The following is a 17,855-nucleotide window of genomic DNA, read 5'->3' as shown; positions in this document are numbered from 1 at the left end:
TTAATATGTCACTTCTATTTCTATGCAGACTTTCAAGCCCCTGGGAGAGTCCAATTATATTTCAGCTGCATATGACTATTGAGATCAGAGTGAGCATGCTGCAACAGATAACTTAATGCCACATTCCACTCATAGTTTACACCAAAGACTTCACACCAACAAACTCTACCATACAAACTGTTTACTGAACAAACATGAAACATGGCGTTTGACACGACAAGTGCTGTTTATGTCGCTCTACAGATCTGACAGGTAGTGCTCTAAATAAAACAGCAAAAAGAAACCTGATAGTAGCACAAACAGATAATCCATTAATGCACTTATACATTTTTTATATATAAAATATTGATCAGGTCACTTCCTGACACACCTGAACGTCTACAACACCTGCTCTGTCTACCAGCTAGATGTACATTTAGTGTCGTTTTTTAAAAAAAAAATACATTAAAAATAACAAACCAAAACGCGTACGTTATAGACACTTAAATCATTAAATCGTGCAGTAAAATAGAATACAACGTATATTCATATTTGTAGATAGCATAAAGGCTAACAGGCAAATATTTAAGGAAAGCCGTTTACAGGGACTAGCTAACGCGTCGTGCTACAAAACTACAGTAACTCGGTTAAAGTTGTTAGCGCTGAAGAAAAATACTACTTATTGGACAAGTTCAAACTTATAACAGCAAAAAAGATAAGCTTTGGAAAACACAATTCTCAATTAAAGTGATAGTAAAATGACAAAAAGACCATTACTTTAACCCGAATAGTGAAACAGCAGAACTAGCCAATTCAATTTCGCCGAACAATGAAGCAGAGCGTTACAGAATGAAAAACTGAACCCTGACTGAAAGCTCAGAGCACAGAGTAATCACACAGCACCGCGTCTCTCACACACACACACACACACACACACACACACACACACACACACACCACTGCCTCAGTACTAACTTATCAACAAGAAATTCATAATGAAACACTGACTAACCACTTTTAATCCTGTATTGTAGTAGTTGAGTTTTCCTCGCCCGCCCGGCTGGAGCTCCCTGTGTTTGGTGTAGCCAAGTTACTTACACACACACACACACACACACACACACACACACACACACACACACACACACACACACACACACCCTATTCAAGCCGCTCGGGAAATCATAAAGAAGCTTTAAAAAGCACCGAGATGGAAAGCAAACTAGCAGCGGACCATGTTATCGAGATAAATCCTGTCTCTTTTGTTTGTTCGCCACCGCATTGAATGAGTTTCTAATCAAAGAAGATTGAAACAGTTTCGGTCGCTCTGGGTTGCTCCTCCCTTCAGCTCAGTACCTCAAGCCGGACAGGATCACACTCGCAGCGCGGGAGTTGATCTCATGCTGGCGTTTAGATCACGCGGGAAACCAAAAAAAAACCCACACCAATTTAATGTCCAAACAGAAACGCTGTACATACAAACATCAGTGGGTTTAAAGCAGCCGTTTGTCCTCTGTTCCGATCTCTCGTTCTCTCTCCGCTGTAAAGTCCCGCAGGAGTTGGACGGAGATCCCTCCCCTTGAGAAGACCATGAGTCAGGCAGATGGTGAAGTGCACCAGGCCGCTCAGTACACAATACACCAGCACAGCAGCTCGCTGATAATAATAACTCGATCTGAAGCAGCCAATCAGCCGCCAACAACTACGTCCTCGTTTGCAGACTTCCTTTTTAATAATCTAGGCGAGGCTCGAGTCTACCTGCCCTTAAAGAAACACCCCACGTGGATTTATTCCAGCACGGTGACATTCATTCAACAATCCAGCCAAAGTATTGTAAGGGCAGATCTATTCTCAAAACCAAAATGAAGCAGGGATTCCAGATGAGACCTCGCATTCACAACACACCAGCTCTCAAATGGCCTTTCATAAATAATGCACATACCATTCCACCTCACCAATGTGGGGTTTAAACAAAAGTCTTTTGTAAGCTTTTAGATCACTGCTAAGCTTGAGATCAGCTCATGTGTCACCTCTCTGTTCATTATGCCACATATATAGCACATGACTTTTCAAATATAAAACAAAGTAGATCTGAAATCTTTTGTACTGTACCTTCAGGTCTATACTGGGCGATAATGGTGACAGTCTGACCAGCCCTCTTCAATGCAGCAGCAGCTTGCTCGTGAGTGGCGTTTCGCAGGTTCACACCATTCACCTGAAACAAGATGTTTAATGAATTTAAGTTCAATTTATTTGTATTTTATTTTTTTATTTTTTTATAAAAATTATTTAAATAAAAGCCAAGCATTGTGAGCAATTATATAGTGAATTATTATATAGGCTGCCTCATAAATGTTAAACCACAAGTGTAAAATGTTAGCCAAATAGGCAATATTTTGACCCACACCTCAAACATACTTGAAGGTTAAAGGTTTATCAAAAATCCATGTAAAGATGATGAATTTAAACAAATGCATGAACAAGTAAGGCCTATTTGCTGCAATGATTCTAAACATCCAAACACTAAAGTTTTAAGAACATTCTTAAAAAATTCATGAATGTGCATATAGCACTCATTAGATAGCCCCTTTGTTTTTTTTTACAAGTATAAATTAGAGATGTTTGAGTTTTTCTGATGTGCATCGGTGTTACAGAGAGTTACTGACTGAAAGAATGCGATCTCCCCTTCTCAGCTCGCCACTCAGGTCAGCTGGTCCACCTGCCAGGATGAACGATACAAATATTCCTTCTCCATCTTCCCCACCCACGATATTGAAACCAAGTCCTGTGGAGCCCTTGTGCAGAAGAACCTTCCGTGGCTCCCTAGAAAAAATGGAGCAAAACCATTAGGACATGTAGGACATGCTCATGCCAACCAACAGCAAACTATATGTAACTCTGTTTTAGATGGTGTACTCTATACGTGTTTTAAAAGTATAAAAAAAAGGCAGACCCCTTTTTTACAGTGATGGGAATTCTTATTCTATATGATGTTTAATATATAAGTTCTATTTAAAACCTGTATTACATATAGCCTTTAACACATGAAGGTAATATGTTTTAAGATATGAACTATATTCAGTAGTAATCATGTGTGTGGCAATCCCTCATTTATACACGTTTAAAAATACAATAATTTTTTTCGCTCTCATGCACTGCATGCTTAAACACAGTTCGTTCCTTCCTCATGCTTGACCACTTCTGTTTTAGCTCCTGTGACTGGCCTGCAATCAGAGAAACATTCCAGGTTGCCCAGTCCTGGCATCCTGAGCCTGAGCCACACTCAGAAACCATCAAAAGCCATACACAAGGCAGTAACCAGAGACATTCATTCAACTTAAAATGTACCACAGACACCTCAAAACTTTGCTTTCCTCAATGTATTGTTCATGTTTTCCATTAAAGTACCTTCATTAAAGTACTTTTAGGGTTTAGTGCTTGGCTTTAAAATCAGCTCTCCCCATATGATTCCTGTAGCCTGTGGTTCCCTTTTGCTAAAAAAAAAACTATTAATCAGTGGTATTTTCTGATTGAAAGTCTACTTCTCTAAATCTTAAAACCATAAATAATCATTTTGCTTACAACAAAAGCAGAAAATACTAAATGTTTGGGAAGATATATGAAGGTTACTAACAAAGTAAACTGCTTAGTGGTATCTGTACAGAAAAAAAAGAGACTATATTAAAATGTATGCCTGTATATTTAACACTGGATTTTAGAAATTATACTGTATGTCTCGCATCCTGTTTTGCATGGTTTCCCACATATCTTAATCAGAAGTAAAGTTAAAGCATTGTAACTTCTGGCTACCTTTAAAAAACCCCGAAAAAAAATGCATTTGAAGCTTTTATTGCAATTCTTGCCTCTATATTTTCAGCATCATTTGCATATGTAAAAGTTACATTGCTACCAAATAGAATTTGACCATTAGAAATTAATCATCACTGATTAAGTACATCAAATTGATTAAGTACATCTCTGTTTGCACCTATTTGTGTGTGGAAAACATGAGATAATCAATACATCATTTAAAAATGCTTTTATATTTACAGAATGTTTAAGGACTCTTCGTTATTTTAATAATGATGTGATGAAGCAAATGCATCATAGACATCTTGTCTATTTCAGTAAACCTCATGAACACCATGTCTATATCAGTACACCAGTTCTGTTTTGCATGATCTTTGCTGCTAAAACAATTCAATTCAGTGTTTACATGTACAGTATTTATTATTATATGGGCAAATCATTTGCACTATCACAAATCTCCTGTGTTGCCGTGTCTACTGTCTCAAAGGCTTAAGTTGGGTTTTTTTTGCGCTAAATGTTGCACATACTTTATTAGTGTCCAAGTAAGTTTCGCGAGGTTCTGAGATTTGTGTTACCTTTTGTTAATTTATGTTGTTTTATGAAACCTTGGTTCTGAGGGAATGTTGATTCGCTTTACTATGTACTGTGCTGTATATGGTTGGAATGACAATAAAAGCGTGAATCTATGTAACAAAATCACTGTGACTTTCACTGGTGAGAAAATCACACAATTAGCAAGGGTTGAATGCAAGTTTAAAGGCAATAATGTAACATTTTTTAAAACATACTTATCGCAGACTCAATTTGTAATATTAAAATAACAAGATATAATACTTTATGATTGTGTGCATCACTCAACAACATCTTTGGCAGTCACTACTTTACACATAATCATTCCGACTTATTGTTTCCCTTACATTTCACAATATATAATGCCATCATAGGTATTCTTGTCTAGTGACTAAATATAACTTGACTAAATATAATAAAATATGAGGTGTAGTAATAAAATGTGTCATTCAATACTTAATTCGTATTTAAGGAAACTTCCTTTGTTTTCACAGAATACTGTAAATACAAATACTGTATATCAACTTTTACATCCATTTCTGCAGAAATCTGGAATGGAAGATCTAAAAAAAAAAAAAAAAGCCAGGACGTGCACATGAAACAGTCTTTTCAGTCAAGCGTGTGATTACCTAGAGATCCCGTCCCAGGTCCTGAAGGAGCCGTGCTTCTTACTTTGTCTCTCCATATTAAAGCTCACCAATGGCACAGATGAGGAGATGTTCACGGTGAACATGGTGCCTGACACCAGCTACTCCACACAGCCTCCACAAAGTATTATAAGCTATCCCCAATCTGTCTATTTCTTTGTCCGTTCTCTAGTATAGCGTGTCTGTCTGCAAGTTTGTGGAATCTATGACTGTAAAGTTGTGACAGAAAACAGCTCCGTTTTGGCTGTCAGACGCTTGCTTTAACAGGAGCAGAGTAAGATTTAACTCTTACACACCCTCATTCACTATCTTGTGCAAAAACCGAATACTTCTTATTGACTTTTTTTAAATTAATGCATTTAAATTCTTTGTAGTCATTCTGTGGTTCTGTGTATGAAAAATGCATTCAAGTGCTCATCATGCATGTGTTATGTCACACTTCTTAAATATATTAACTAGCTAACAGGAAGTTTTGTTTCTTCAGATGTTTCCCCATTAAATACAAGGTTCATTGTGAGAAAAATTCAAGCCATGAGAACAAACAAAAAAAAGTAGTGCATTTCAAAAGATTATGAACACTAGAGCTCATCCATATCTTGAAACCTGCATCCCCTCGCTGTATTCATGCTGTTTAAGAATGTAAACAGTTTGGCACTAAGAAGAGAAAACATTTTTATCTGTCTCCCTTTCTTAGTCTGTTTCCATTGCTCCTATTGGTACATTACTGTCTGTCTCCCTCTGATAATGTTTGTGGTGATTGGCCCCTTCCTCTTGGTCTTTCGGGGGAACATGCTGAAATTCCCTAACCTCACTACTGTGGATGAAGCTGTGAGGTTGTTTATTAGGTCATAGTGTCCCAGTGCAATACAACACTCTCTCTCTCTCTCTCTCTATCTCTTTCTGTGTTCACAGTCTCTGCTTGGGTGATTAATGGTGGACAGAGCTGACACGTCTTCCCACATACACTGCAATGTGGGAAACACGTTCTATTTGGCACGATCACAGGTCTGTGGCTTTCATGGTTGCCACGTACCCCTTTCTTTATTCCCTCTGTTCTATCTTTTCTTCTTTCTATTAAAGTTTTGAGTTAATACTGTACCACAGTTCTCTGCCACAGAGCACATGATCTTTTTTCCTAATGTGACTCTGCAGCAGATTGTTCAAGATATTCCAAGCCTTTTGGAGCAGCTAAGAATAAACTAGGTGTGATAAATGATTAACAGTTTAAAATCAGGAGCTTGATTAAAGTTGCCAAAAAAAAGCACTCTGTAGTTTAATTGGGGCAACAGTGACTTAGCAGTCCCACGATACATAGAGAAGTATAGTTTTTAGATTATTGGCTATGAAAAAGAAAGGCCTTTTTAAAGTCACTGTCGGCTCAGTGCAAAGTTAGTGATTAGTCTACTATGCACTGTATGTGTACTAAGCAAACAGTGATGTCCAATCACCCAATTATTTACCCACATAGACCTTGGTGATGCTAACCTCAACAGGGTTTTTGTATTTCTTATTTTAATGGGCAGTACTGTAGAACAAAAAAACTGCATGGGAAAAAAAAACAAAAGAAAAAAAACAGAACACTAGGCCATAAGGATGTAAGCATGCCAACTATTGTACTTTCCCAATGGTTGAATTAGTTTAATAAAATATTCTCTTTTTGTGACTTAACACGTATAGCCTAATTTTCTAGGCTCCATGTCTGATCATGAGAATTTAAAGATACAGTCTATTAACACTTTTCCACTGGCTTGGCACATTGGGTATCCTGCATGCTGTCAATGTTTCCCTCGTTCTGTGAGCTCTTCCATACACATACCCATTCTGACTTATTTACATTTCTTTCCAGGTATTAAGCAAACCAAGACATATAAGTGGAACTAAAAATAGTGCATATCATGGATTGATCGGACAGTCGTCACAGACGAACAAAATTAATGTCTCCATCCTCCATCCATACTTTCAGTGTCTATTTCTATGTCATACTCTACTAGCACCAAGAAATCACTATTCATTAATACAAACTGACAAAGGCGTTGAAAAGCCAACTATTTTATTCAACAGTTAAATTTTTTGAAGTCATTAACAAACATTTAAAATAAGTTTTGATTTGATTTCAAGTTCAAGTCTTCAAGTTAGGCTAAATACCAAATGGCTCCCTACAGTATCTACTTTGCATGCTACACAGCACCTAACATTTAATCTACTGTAAAATCATTTTGTCAAGACAGTTAATCAACTGCTTGCACCAAATACTTAATTTTTTTTTACTAAAGAATAGTTATTTTGTTGCACATGGGTATGACTAGTTGGGTCCCATCATGTTAAAGATCTTATTCAATTTGCAAAAAGATTAAATGTCTACCATTCTTGCGAAACACACAAAAATTAAATTGCATTGGTTCACTCTATGCGGGGAGAAATGCCACACACATTTTATCTAAAATGAAACATGCTTGGTTTCATTCCAGTATAATCTGTTAATTGTCATGTAGTATTGTACTTCCTCATTCCTATCACCAGTCACCAGGACGTTTTAAGAAAGTCGCAGGACAGGAACGTGACACATTTGGTCAGGACAGAGATAGTTCTAATTTTGGGTTTGTTGGAGAGTCGAGTCACGCTGTGTTCAGTGGAAGAAGGTTTTACATGGTCATTTTATTTGCTTTGTAGATAAAGGTTTTTATATCTTAATGTTAAACCTCCCCAGAAAAAAAACGCACGTCCAAATTAATAGGACAAATGCTTGAAGATTTGTGTCTTTGATATGAAGAAATGTAGCATGTTGCTATAAAATGGCTGCCATTCCATCGAGGGGTAGGAAGAAGATCTCCAATGAATCTCCTTAATATATGCATCTGGCAGCGGCTGTGGTTCTAAGGTGGATCAGATAGACATGCAAATGTATCAGTGACAGGCTTGCGGGAAGCACAGATGGCCAAAACGCTGATCTAAGTCCCAACTATGACTCAGTGAGTGTCACACAACCACACACACATACACTGACTCCAGAAGCAAACTGGCAGCAGACAAGGAATAACCACATATTTATATACATAATTCTGCATATTTCATAAACCTTTTTGTAACCTGAATAAACATGCACACATGTAACCTGAGAATATAGATTTATAGTTTATATAAATTCTGATTGCTTTACAAATTCATAAAGTATTGAAAATGCTTTCATTACACAGTGTACTGAGTGTCAGATAGGGAAATGTATTATCAAATAATTTTTACAATAGTATTGTTTTGGTATGAAGTATTATGATATGATAGCAATGCTGAGGTCAAAAGTACTGTGATAACACTATGGTGCATGTTATTGCTTGTCTACACTCACATTTACATGTTTGTGGTGTGTGTGTGTGTGTGTGTGTGTGTGTGTGTGTGTTTTCTGGTAAAATCTACAATCTCTGTGAATCTAAAGACAACTGCAAATATGATTTCATTACACATAAGATTGTGGTGTTATATTTGCAACTTTGTTGTGGTCATAGCATATCACAGCAGTGGCAGTTTAGTGGTGGTGGGATTTAAACTCAAGACCTTCTGTTCAGATGGCCAACATTTTTACCACTGCACTACCCCTTTCCTCAGACAGAGACTATAATTCAGCATATATATTTCAGTTAATCTTCTCCTGTTTAGTTCCAGCCCATTACATGACTTCTATAGTTTCTTTAGCTCTATAGTTTTTTTTTTGTTGTACATGCAGGACAAACAAGCAAATAAATACTTATTTATATTTGCAAATAAACAGTTAAAATATTCAAATAAAAATAGCATGAATAGAAGCAACATATTTCCTGTAAAACTGAAAAAGAAGTAGTGGACAGGTACAGATAATCAATGAGCACAGATGCACAATGCTGAAAAGAATAATACACAGCAAGTTACAACATATCAAAGGAGAGGAGACTCTAAAGATGATGAAGGCAATAAAGATTATTACAGGCTGAAAATGAGAAGATGAGAGAATCTGTGATTCTGTAGAGTGTAATGTTAAATAAACAACAAGCAAAACCTAAAGCTCAGTCTCACAATATCTGTGTCACAATTGAAATTCCATATATCAAAACAGGATATATGTTATATGCATATACATATCCTGTGTAAATCTATTTTATATGTCTTTTGACTTAATAAAAAATAATTTAATTCAATGTAATCAGATTTCACTAAAATAATTTTAAGCAAGCACTTTTCTAAGTTTAATTATTATAGGATGCTGTTAACTTATATCTATATTTAATTACTTGACTGACTGCTTCAAGTATTGTTAGTAAGAATTTCAAAATCTTCTGTCCAAATTAGCCTTGGCTAATTCACCCCTCCTTTTAGGAACCTCTCTCCTATCATATGACAACTACCAATTATTAAGGAAATAACATGTGCTTCCCTCAAAACACGCTGCAAACATGGCAGTGTAATACACTCGGAGAAAATCTACCCTGTTCTGCATGCGTAAGCTAAAAAACAACTATGTTTGAGTAGCATCATGATGACTGACAGAGAAGCAGCATTGATTCCAACCAAAAGAGCACGGCCAATTTTGCTCTCTTGGCTCCCTGCCATGGATGGCTGTGACATCATCTGGATTCGAACACTCAACATCTTAACAAATGAGAAAGCTTTCATGTTGGACCACTATTGGAGCCACTACCTCGTTGTTTTTAGTTCTGATAACTTTATAGTTTGTATATTCACATATCTGCACACCACACACTCCTTTATGTGACTAAAGTAAGGTGGTGCTGTTGGAGGGTGCAGAAAGGGTGACTGTCAGGTCAGGTTAGCTATGCTGGGGTGGACTAAGCAGAGCAAGAAGCAGTGGGTTAGTACCTGCCAGTCCCCCCTCTGTACAGGTGGGGCGAGGGAGGGCTCATATCGCTGAGAGCTTTTTGGATGACACTGTAAATAGGCTCGGCCCTAGTGAGAGTACAGAAATCACACAGTAAATGGGGCTGGCTCAGACACGGAGACAGCAGACACACAGACAGAGACTTGAGGCGTGGTCAGTACATTAAACATGCATGCAGAGACAAGCTTGTGTGCACACACATATGCATCAGTACAAATGTATACATTTCTCATTCAACAGAGGAGACTCGAGGGCTCTCATGTCCCTGGACAAACTGGCAGCAGTGAGGCCTGGACTGACTCACAGGCTGATCTCATTCAAACAACTGTGGCAGTTTTTCATCATTGAAGGCTGAATGTTTAAATGTCAATTCACCAAATCAGATCTTCTCCATGAGTGTTTTCTGTGCTCCCACAGGCCTGAAGAGGCTTAATTTATTTTGCATGCTACTATTTATACCACAATACACCACCACACAAAGGAAGAACATGGAGATGTTCTACTGCTGAAATCCTATCTGGAAATAGTCTCTTCTGTTCAGTCTAAATTAAGAATTATATTTATCACATAGTATTACATCAAATTAAACAATTAAAGTTAAATCAAATGTACATACCAAGGAAAAAGTGGTGTACAAGGATTATATGGCAAAAAAATTAAAAATAAAAATACAAATATAAAATTTCCATCCCGGTGAATGTGGGTGTATCGAGATTTCTAGCAGTGAGAGTCCTTTTATTTCACAGTGACACAATAAGTGATTTTGTAGAAGCAGAAAAAATGTAAAGAGCTGACCTGGTAAAGTCGTCCTCCCCCAGCATGTGCCGTGGCACTGGAGAATATCGTGAGGGGTTGACCTGAGGAGGCTGGTACACAGGCTTGGGCTCCATGGCTCCCATGTACGCCATGCTTGAGTTGTGGCTGACGTGGTTATCCACCATGGTGGGGAAGGCTGGGGGGAGGGCGAGACCAGTAGAGAGAAAATGAGAGATGATTAGTCCTGAAGTGGTTAATTCTGTATGTATGTGCATGTTTGAAAGTGATTAAAAGACAGTAAGAGAGATTAAGCATGTGAACATGTGCATGTGTGTATGTGTGTGTTAGCCCAGTTGGTGCTTGGCAGAATCTTTAGGTGTGACTTTACACAGATTTGTGTGCGCCTCCTCACTCAGCAGGAGAGAGAGTGGAGGAGGGCTATGTGTAGAGCACTGTGGCATGTGGGAGTCTGGAATAAGAGCAGACACGGTACGCCCACTGCTATACCTCTGCACTGTTACAGAACTACACAGCAGCACACTAAAGTATATCCTAATGTCTCTTAAAAGCAATGTAAAGTCAATGGGCAGCATGAGCAAGTTTAAAACCTGACCAAGTATAACACTTGTTGTTTTAATCTGAACTGCTGATTGCCATTCAACTAAATTTCCAATAATCCACATGCTGCATTTGTTCCTGAAGATTAAGATAATTGAAAATGTACGTTTTAGAGTGGTCTGTGGTGGAGACTGGCAGAAGAAGGTACGTACTGCTAGAGTAATCTGGAGGTGCATACATGTCGTTGAGGTGCACAGGTCCTGGCTTAGCCACTTTCAAATAGACCATGTCTGAAGTATTCTTCAGTGCAGCAACAGCCTCCTCATGACGCACATCCTGCAGGATGATGTTGTTCACCTTCACACACATACACACACACACACAATAATTTAGATTTTACTATCTTTGTCAGGTATTTCAATAGACTTTGATACATAATGTAGCTACAATGTACCCTATAGATCTTTTATTTTACACATAACAAGCAATCGTTTTGCTTGAAATAATTCATTTGAAATATCCGAACATCCTTATAACATTATGTCACATGTGCCTATTGTTAAAGAATCATTTGGTCCTGACAAAGCAATAAATACCTTCTGCACACACACACACACACACACACACACACACACACACACACACACACACACACACACACACACACACACACACACACACACACACACACACACACACACACAGTCTGGTGTTTGACCCCAGGTACTGTGACATTGCATTTGAGGCAATAGGAAGGAAATGCTTGTGGAGAGGAGGCCAGGTGGCCCCTTGCACTTAGATTGACTTCCTACAAAAGGAAAAAGATGAGACGCAGCAGCCGGGTAAGGGGAAAAACAGTTTCCTTTTCTATATTAAACTCTTGGTGTATAATGTACATACATAACAATTTTACAAAGAGCTACAGAGGAATGTCATGTCATGTTGTCAAAAAACATTACACTACATTATGCTTTATGTATATCAGCCATAAGCTTTATTTAAAGCTTTATCTAAAGAAACATATCTATATTAGTTGGGATTTCAAATGGCTGTAAACTATGTGAAGGGAAAATCATCTGAGAGAATTAAAGTTAACCACTTGTGAAAGTGTGTGTACAGTGCGTAGTGCAGTGTAGACATGGTAGCATACAGCCAGCAGACGATCGCCTGTCTGCAGTCTTCCATCTTTCTGTGCAGCTCCTCCTTCAATGATCTTTGTGATATAAATGCTGTTGTCTCCAGGGATATGCTGATTTCCAATACCTCCAGCAATGCTGAAACCCAGACCTACAGTGGGATGTGAAATAACCATTAACAAGTACTGAGAAGGTCTGATGCCATAACAATGCTAAATGTTTTTAAAATACAGTGAGGGTGTACATGTAAAAGATTCCGCTTTTTGTTTGCTCTGACCTTTAGGTCCTTTAAGCAGGTTGACCTCCAGGATGGATTCAGGTGGAGACTGTCTCCTGCGCACCAGCAGTCGGACCACAGGGCCAGCCTCCTTCAGAGCCTCCACGGCCCGGCTATGCACCACCTCTGACACATCCACCTCATTTACACGCAGTACGCAATCATTCACCCTAATGCACATATACACTGCATAGTCAGTCAGTGTCGCATGACAAACATGTCTAAATTTCACTGTACACCAGATCTAGTTTAAAATCAAAATACTCCAAAATTACATTACTCCAATGCATGTCTTCTATGAGGAAATGTTGTTTGAGAGTGTTCTAGAGCACTAAATAATTTTCATTAAAAATAAATACAGATGCATCAGTAACAACATGAGACAATTGAGACTATGGTTCAAAATTACTAGTTTGCTTACTAATAAAGTGACCGTGGTTGGAAGGTGATATTCCCTGGCATGTTATTAGCTGCGTCAGTAACAAACTAAACCACCCTGACTCAACCGAAATGAAAACCATGTATCACTGACTTTACAGTGCTCACATTTATAACTGACTGTTCTTTTTCTTTATTTGTTTTTATTTAGTCCTTTTTTATTTTACTCTTACTATCTTTATGAGACAAGCTTTTGACCCATATTCTATGCTACCCACCTGGGAATTGTGACGGCTTTGAAAAATGGTCACATTTTAATAAATAGGATACTGGGGTTCAGAAAGCTATACACAAAAACCCCGACTGCATAATAAAAATTAGGGCAGTGGTTCTAAGGCAGTGGTTTACTAGGGCAGCATTTCATTTATTTAACTCAGGAAAAAAAAAAAATGACAGAAGAGCATGTGCAGACTCACCCTAGTCTTCCATCCATGGCTGCTGCACCTCCAGGGATGATCTTAGTGATAAAGATTCCTGGATCATCAGGAATATGTGGATTATCAATCCCCCCGGCAATACTGAAGCCAAGCCCAGAGTTTCCCTGTACAGTACAGTAGAAAGAAGTCTTTAAAACTAGCATATTGTGGTCTCTTCTTATGGAGATTTGAATTGTCTCCGGTTGGTAAATAAGCACGCAAGTTTTTTCGAAGACAGGTATAAAAACATTACAAGATTGCTGGGAAATCAGATGTAAAACACATAAACTAAAGTAATATTGAGGTAATAACACAATATTTTATTCTTGTTAACTGACTCCCGCTCATGCTACTCCTCAGACTACTCATTTCCCCTTTGATTACCAGTGTTGTGGCTTAAAGCTCAATGGTCTATCAGACATGGTTGCAAGATGGGCCCCAAAGAAGACAGCAGAGAAAAGATCCACTTTATTATTTTCTATAATTAATGAGGAACAGTTATGGAGGCAGGCTCTTAAAGCCAGAGCAGGCACACTGAGACCCACTGTCAGTTGTTACACACCCACAGACCTTTTACTGTGCGATCCTAAATAGTTTATTTAGGCCTCAGTGTGGAGAAATTCCACTTAGTGGAGAAGCAGCCCTGCAATTATCCTGAAAGCCAAGAGATGCATCTAGACCTGTAGGGAGATACACAGTGCTCTGGCATGCACTGAACCTTCTGCAACAGCTAATGCTGTTTTAAGGTGCTATATACTATCCGATTGAAACTTTATTGCTTTATACAAAATGGAGGAACTCGGAAAAAACCTCGGCCCCCAGAAGGTTATTTATTCAGTCATATGCTTAGTGTTCACTTAAAAGAGCTTCTTCTTTGAGACCATCTTGTTGTATTTAATGAGTGCAGCTGGAGAAGTTGAATAAATTATAAATGGAGAAGGAGTGCAGTTGTTCACTTTATAGAGAAGCCATTTCACAGTTGCGCCTCCCGTTCAGTTCAAGGGCTCACCATTTATTGCCATCTAGTGGTCAGATGTGCACAGATGACTTAAAAGAACATGAAACTTAAAACAATTTTTAACAAAATGTAATATTGCTTAATTAATAAAATAAATGATATTTACCCTTTCCAAAATTATTTCTTCATACTTGTACATGCCATCACTGCCATTTACCTGTAATTAACAAAAATAAATAAATAAATAAACTGAATCAATATAATGTGTTTTCATAAATTGCACATATGGTTTTAAACAATAAAACAAAGATTAAGACATAATCACTTTCAATTCTAAACAATAAACACATGTACATGCAATGCATCCAAGACTGGAGATTTTAGAAACTTATTATTACAGATGAAAATTTTAAATTGCAAAGACATTCTATCATTCAAAGGGCAAATTGTTATGAAATTCTGATAGAAACAGTGAGGCACCTCAAATCCACCTGCAGTTTTGAGGCTTTGGACAACCAAAACCATTCTCCTCTATATTAACATGCAGGCTTGAAATCTCTTGGGAGCTCTACAAATATCTCACTCATACCCCGCATTCTTCCAGTTCAATGAAAAATGTACCTGCCTTTGATACACAGATATATGTTATAAAATTACATATTGTTTTAAAGTTACCTTAACTGTCAAACTGAATAAAATAATTTACTTTCCAAAAATAAATAGCTACTTTTCTGTCAGGATTATGATCCAAAAAGATGCCAACTATGGATTTTGGTAGAACATCTGTTTTACTACTATCTGATCTCGACAAGGTCGTTGACACCATCAATCATAAAATATTCCTAGACTATGGAAACAGCTCTCCCACCAAAAAGTGATGGCTTCACTAATCATAAGTCAGTTTATCATACATATTACCAAATAGAAAACCGTACATTAGCTAAAATAAAATGTAATAAAACTGTTCATTAAAAAAAAAAGGATAAAACAAATGACAGATTTGGTTCCCATCTTGGCTCCAGTCATCTCAAGTCAAAAGAACAATTCTGAAACCTAATGAACTCTTATTTTTGTTTTAGTCATCATATCAAATCAATTACTGGTACTATGTCTCGTATAACATAGCCAGCTATATAGAAATAAGAGACGCTCATCCATATTTTTATTTTTAGCAGAGCTGAGTACTTTAATACTCAAATGATTCAAAATGTCTTTGTCAGAGTTCTCGTTAAAAAATGTAGACACCACCTGACTTGTTAAATTCTTACATTAGCTCCTAGTATTTCACTATAAATTAAGAGCAGTGCATTTGTCTGGTATGCTCAAGAAAAACAAATGCAGCAAAGCTTTCACGTGAGTAGGGATATTTATATTCATGTTAATTACTAAACAAGGTGAAGAATCGTCTCTATGCTGCTCTTAGTTCAATCCGAATTGCAATGTACCTCAGAAGTCCCTTGTTGTTAGACATTTTAAAATCATGACTGAAAAGCTTGCAACTGAACAATCTTTAGGTTTTAAGGCACTATGTTTAGTCTATAAGGAGATTTCCTATATTAGATTGTACCTGATCTTACATTACTTAATATTTAATTTAACTTAATCTACAGTCGTCTTAAACGTATATTGCATTTCATTTGAGATTGAAGAGAATAATCACACATGGGAGGCAGTAACTATTGGTTGTGTACTCAGAAACAGCAGATACTTACATAAGGACCTGCATCTAGTGAGTCTGCATTGACAATGATGGGAGGAGGGTTTGCCTGCAAAATAAAGAGATGCACATTACCTCAGTGTGTGAGGCTAGCTTCTCACACATTCACGCTCTCTCGCACACACACACACGCACACACACTCTCGCTTTTTCATTCTCTCTATCTTTTTCTCTCTCTTTCTCTCTCTCTCTCACTCTCTCTCTCACACTCTCTCACACACACTCTCACACACACACACACACACACACACACACACACACACACACACACACACACACACACCCTCATACACACTGTCATGAGCAAGGAAAAAATAAATCCACGCCATGGAAACAGCAGTGTGCCTCCATGAAACATGGTACGTTATCACCAAGGTGTGATGCCGTAGGGAGAAGAGCGGAATCAGGACTGGAGGTGTTAGGATTAAATTGGCCTGTTGTTCTCTGTCAACAAACTACACCTATAGCAAAAGAAATATGCTACTATATGTTCAAATTCCCATCTGGACGACACGATTCCATTCTTGCATCTTCTTTCATAAAGTGATACCAAAGGTGTTAGTATGTGCAAGCCAAAAACTAACATTTTGACTACATCAGTGAGTATCCTCAGAGTAATCATTAGACACAAATCATCCCAAGGGCTTTCATGGAACTATAAAAGTAAACCTCGTCTTGTTTTTATCACTGATCTGACATATATAGTGAGAGTTGCTGAGTGATCAGCTCCAATGCATCTTTTTCTTTTAGTTTCAAAGAAAGCCCTGTCTACACAGACACGATTGCATTTAGTCATTTTCCCAACAAGAACTATACAGAAACTACAAAGCAAGATTCTAAGTAGGAACAAGATATAAAGATAATTCAATATTTGCTAACCAGTTATTGCTAATCTAATAAAATTCTGCTTCATTTTTCTAAACAATTATATATTTATCATTATACTATTAAAGCAACAATTTTAAAACAACTCAACCCTTAAAAAGTGCAACAACATCATGTGGGATTACAGAAATACAACATACTTCCATACACTGTGGACTTTCAACTTTCACCAAAATTCACCATTGATCACAGACAATCACCTATCACCATAGTTAAGTTTTCACCTAAAATCTTTACCCTTCACCAAAGACATTCACCTTTCACAATAGACTCTCACCTTTCACCATAGTTTACCTTTCAGCATAGACATTCACCCTTCACATTCTCTTTCTTTGTAATTCCAGTTTCGGTTTTGCACAATAACGTCTTCACATCATAACAATAGCCACATGAAATACAATAGCCCTTTCTCAAACTATTTTTTGTCTCATAGATTTTAGTGTCATCTTCCATCTCTTGTTTCCTAACAGGTACATCAGCACAATCACATACTGTTCGTCCCAAGATTCCTCGCTAATGTACAACCACAGAACTGCCTTGGTGATAATCTGATTACCAGGTCGACTGTCCAAACCAAATAAATACCCACTATTTATCACCTACAATACTTCATAAATAGTGTAACAAGCTACAGTGCGTTAAATCTAGACTTCATGACCTTGATTTTAATTTATGTATTTTAGTTAGTAGTTTCATGTCTCTAATCAATCTTTCTTAGAAGATATTCAAATCATACTCTGCAAACAAGGATCATGTTAAGGCCAAAGGCAGTCAGTTTAGTATAACAGTGTGATACTTTGCAATTACATTCTCTAAAATACTGTAGGAGACATGATTCCTAAAA

General features: G+C 37.5%; 1 protein-coding gene and 1 long non-coding RNA gene across 9 annotated transcripts in view; one reads left to right on the top strand and one right to left on the bottom strand.

The window, feature by feature from the left end:
* The window catches only part of dlg3 (discs, large homolog 3 (Drosophila)), a 73,329-nt gene that overhangs the window by 19,569 nt on the left and 35,905 nt on the right, over positions 1 to 17,855 (bottom strand). For 3 of the 8 annotated variants that reach the window (XM_046848924.1, XM_046848922.1, XM_046848923.1), the window contains exons 2-11: positions 16,122 to 16,175; positions 14,576 to 14,626; positions 13,452 to 13,576; positions 12,598 to 12,767; positions 12,335 to 12,471; positions 11,397 to 11,541; positions 10,666 to 10,840; positions 9,852 to 9,938; positions 2,646 to 2,802; positions 2,092 to 2,194 (exon numbers count right to left, since the gene is read on the bottom strand). In XM_046848924.1, coding sequence (XP_046704880.1) covers positions 2,092 to 2,194; positions 2,646 to 2,802; positions 9,852 to 9,938; positions 10,666 to 10,840; positions 11,397 to 11,541; positions 12,335 to 12,471; positions 12,598 to 12,767; positions 13,452 to 13,576; positions 14,576 to 14,626; positions 16,122 to 16,175 — 1,204 coding nt within the window. The remainder of the gene's footprint in view (positions 1 to 2,091; positions 2,195 to 2,645; positions 2,803 to 9,851; positions 9,939 to 10,665; positions 10,841 to 11,396; positions 11,542 to 12,334; positions 12,472 to 12,597; positions 12,768 to 13,451; positions 13,577 to 14,575; positions 14,627 to 16,121; positions 16,176 to 17,855) is intronic. The other 5 variants (XM_046848926.1, XM_046848925.1, XM_046848928.1 and 2 more) reach the window with 3 other exon arrangements.
* LOC124385703 lies at positions 1,462 to 3,378 on the top strand. Its single transcript, XR_006925788.1, has 4 exons — positions 1,462 to 1,812; positions 2,098 to 2,161; positions 2,673 to 2,834; positions 3,190 to 3,378. It is a non-coding gene; the product is annotated as an uncharacterized LOC124385703 (long non-coding RNA).

The sequence above is a fragment of the Silurus meridionalis genome, chromosome 5 (genome assembly GCF_014805685.1).
Source record: "Silurus meridionalis isolate SWU-2019-XX chromosome 5, ASM1480568v1, whole genome shotgun sequence".
Taxonomy (NCBI): Eukaryota; Metazoa; Chordata; class Actinopteri; order Siluriformes; family Siluridae; genus Silurus; species Silurus meridionalis.
Note: the sequence above shows the minus strand (reverse complement) of the source record. Positions and strands in the feature narration are given on the sequence as shown.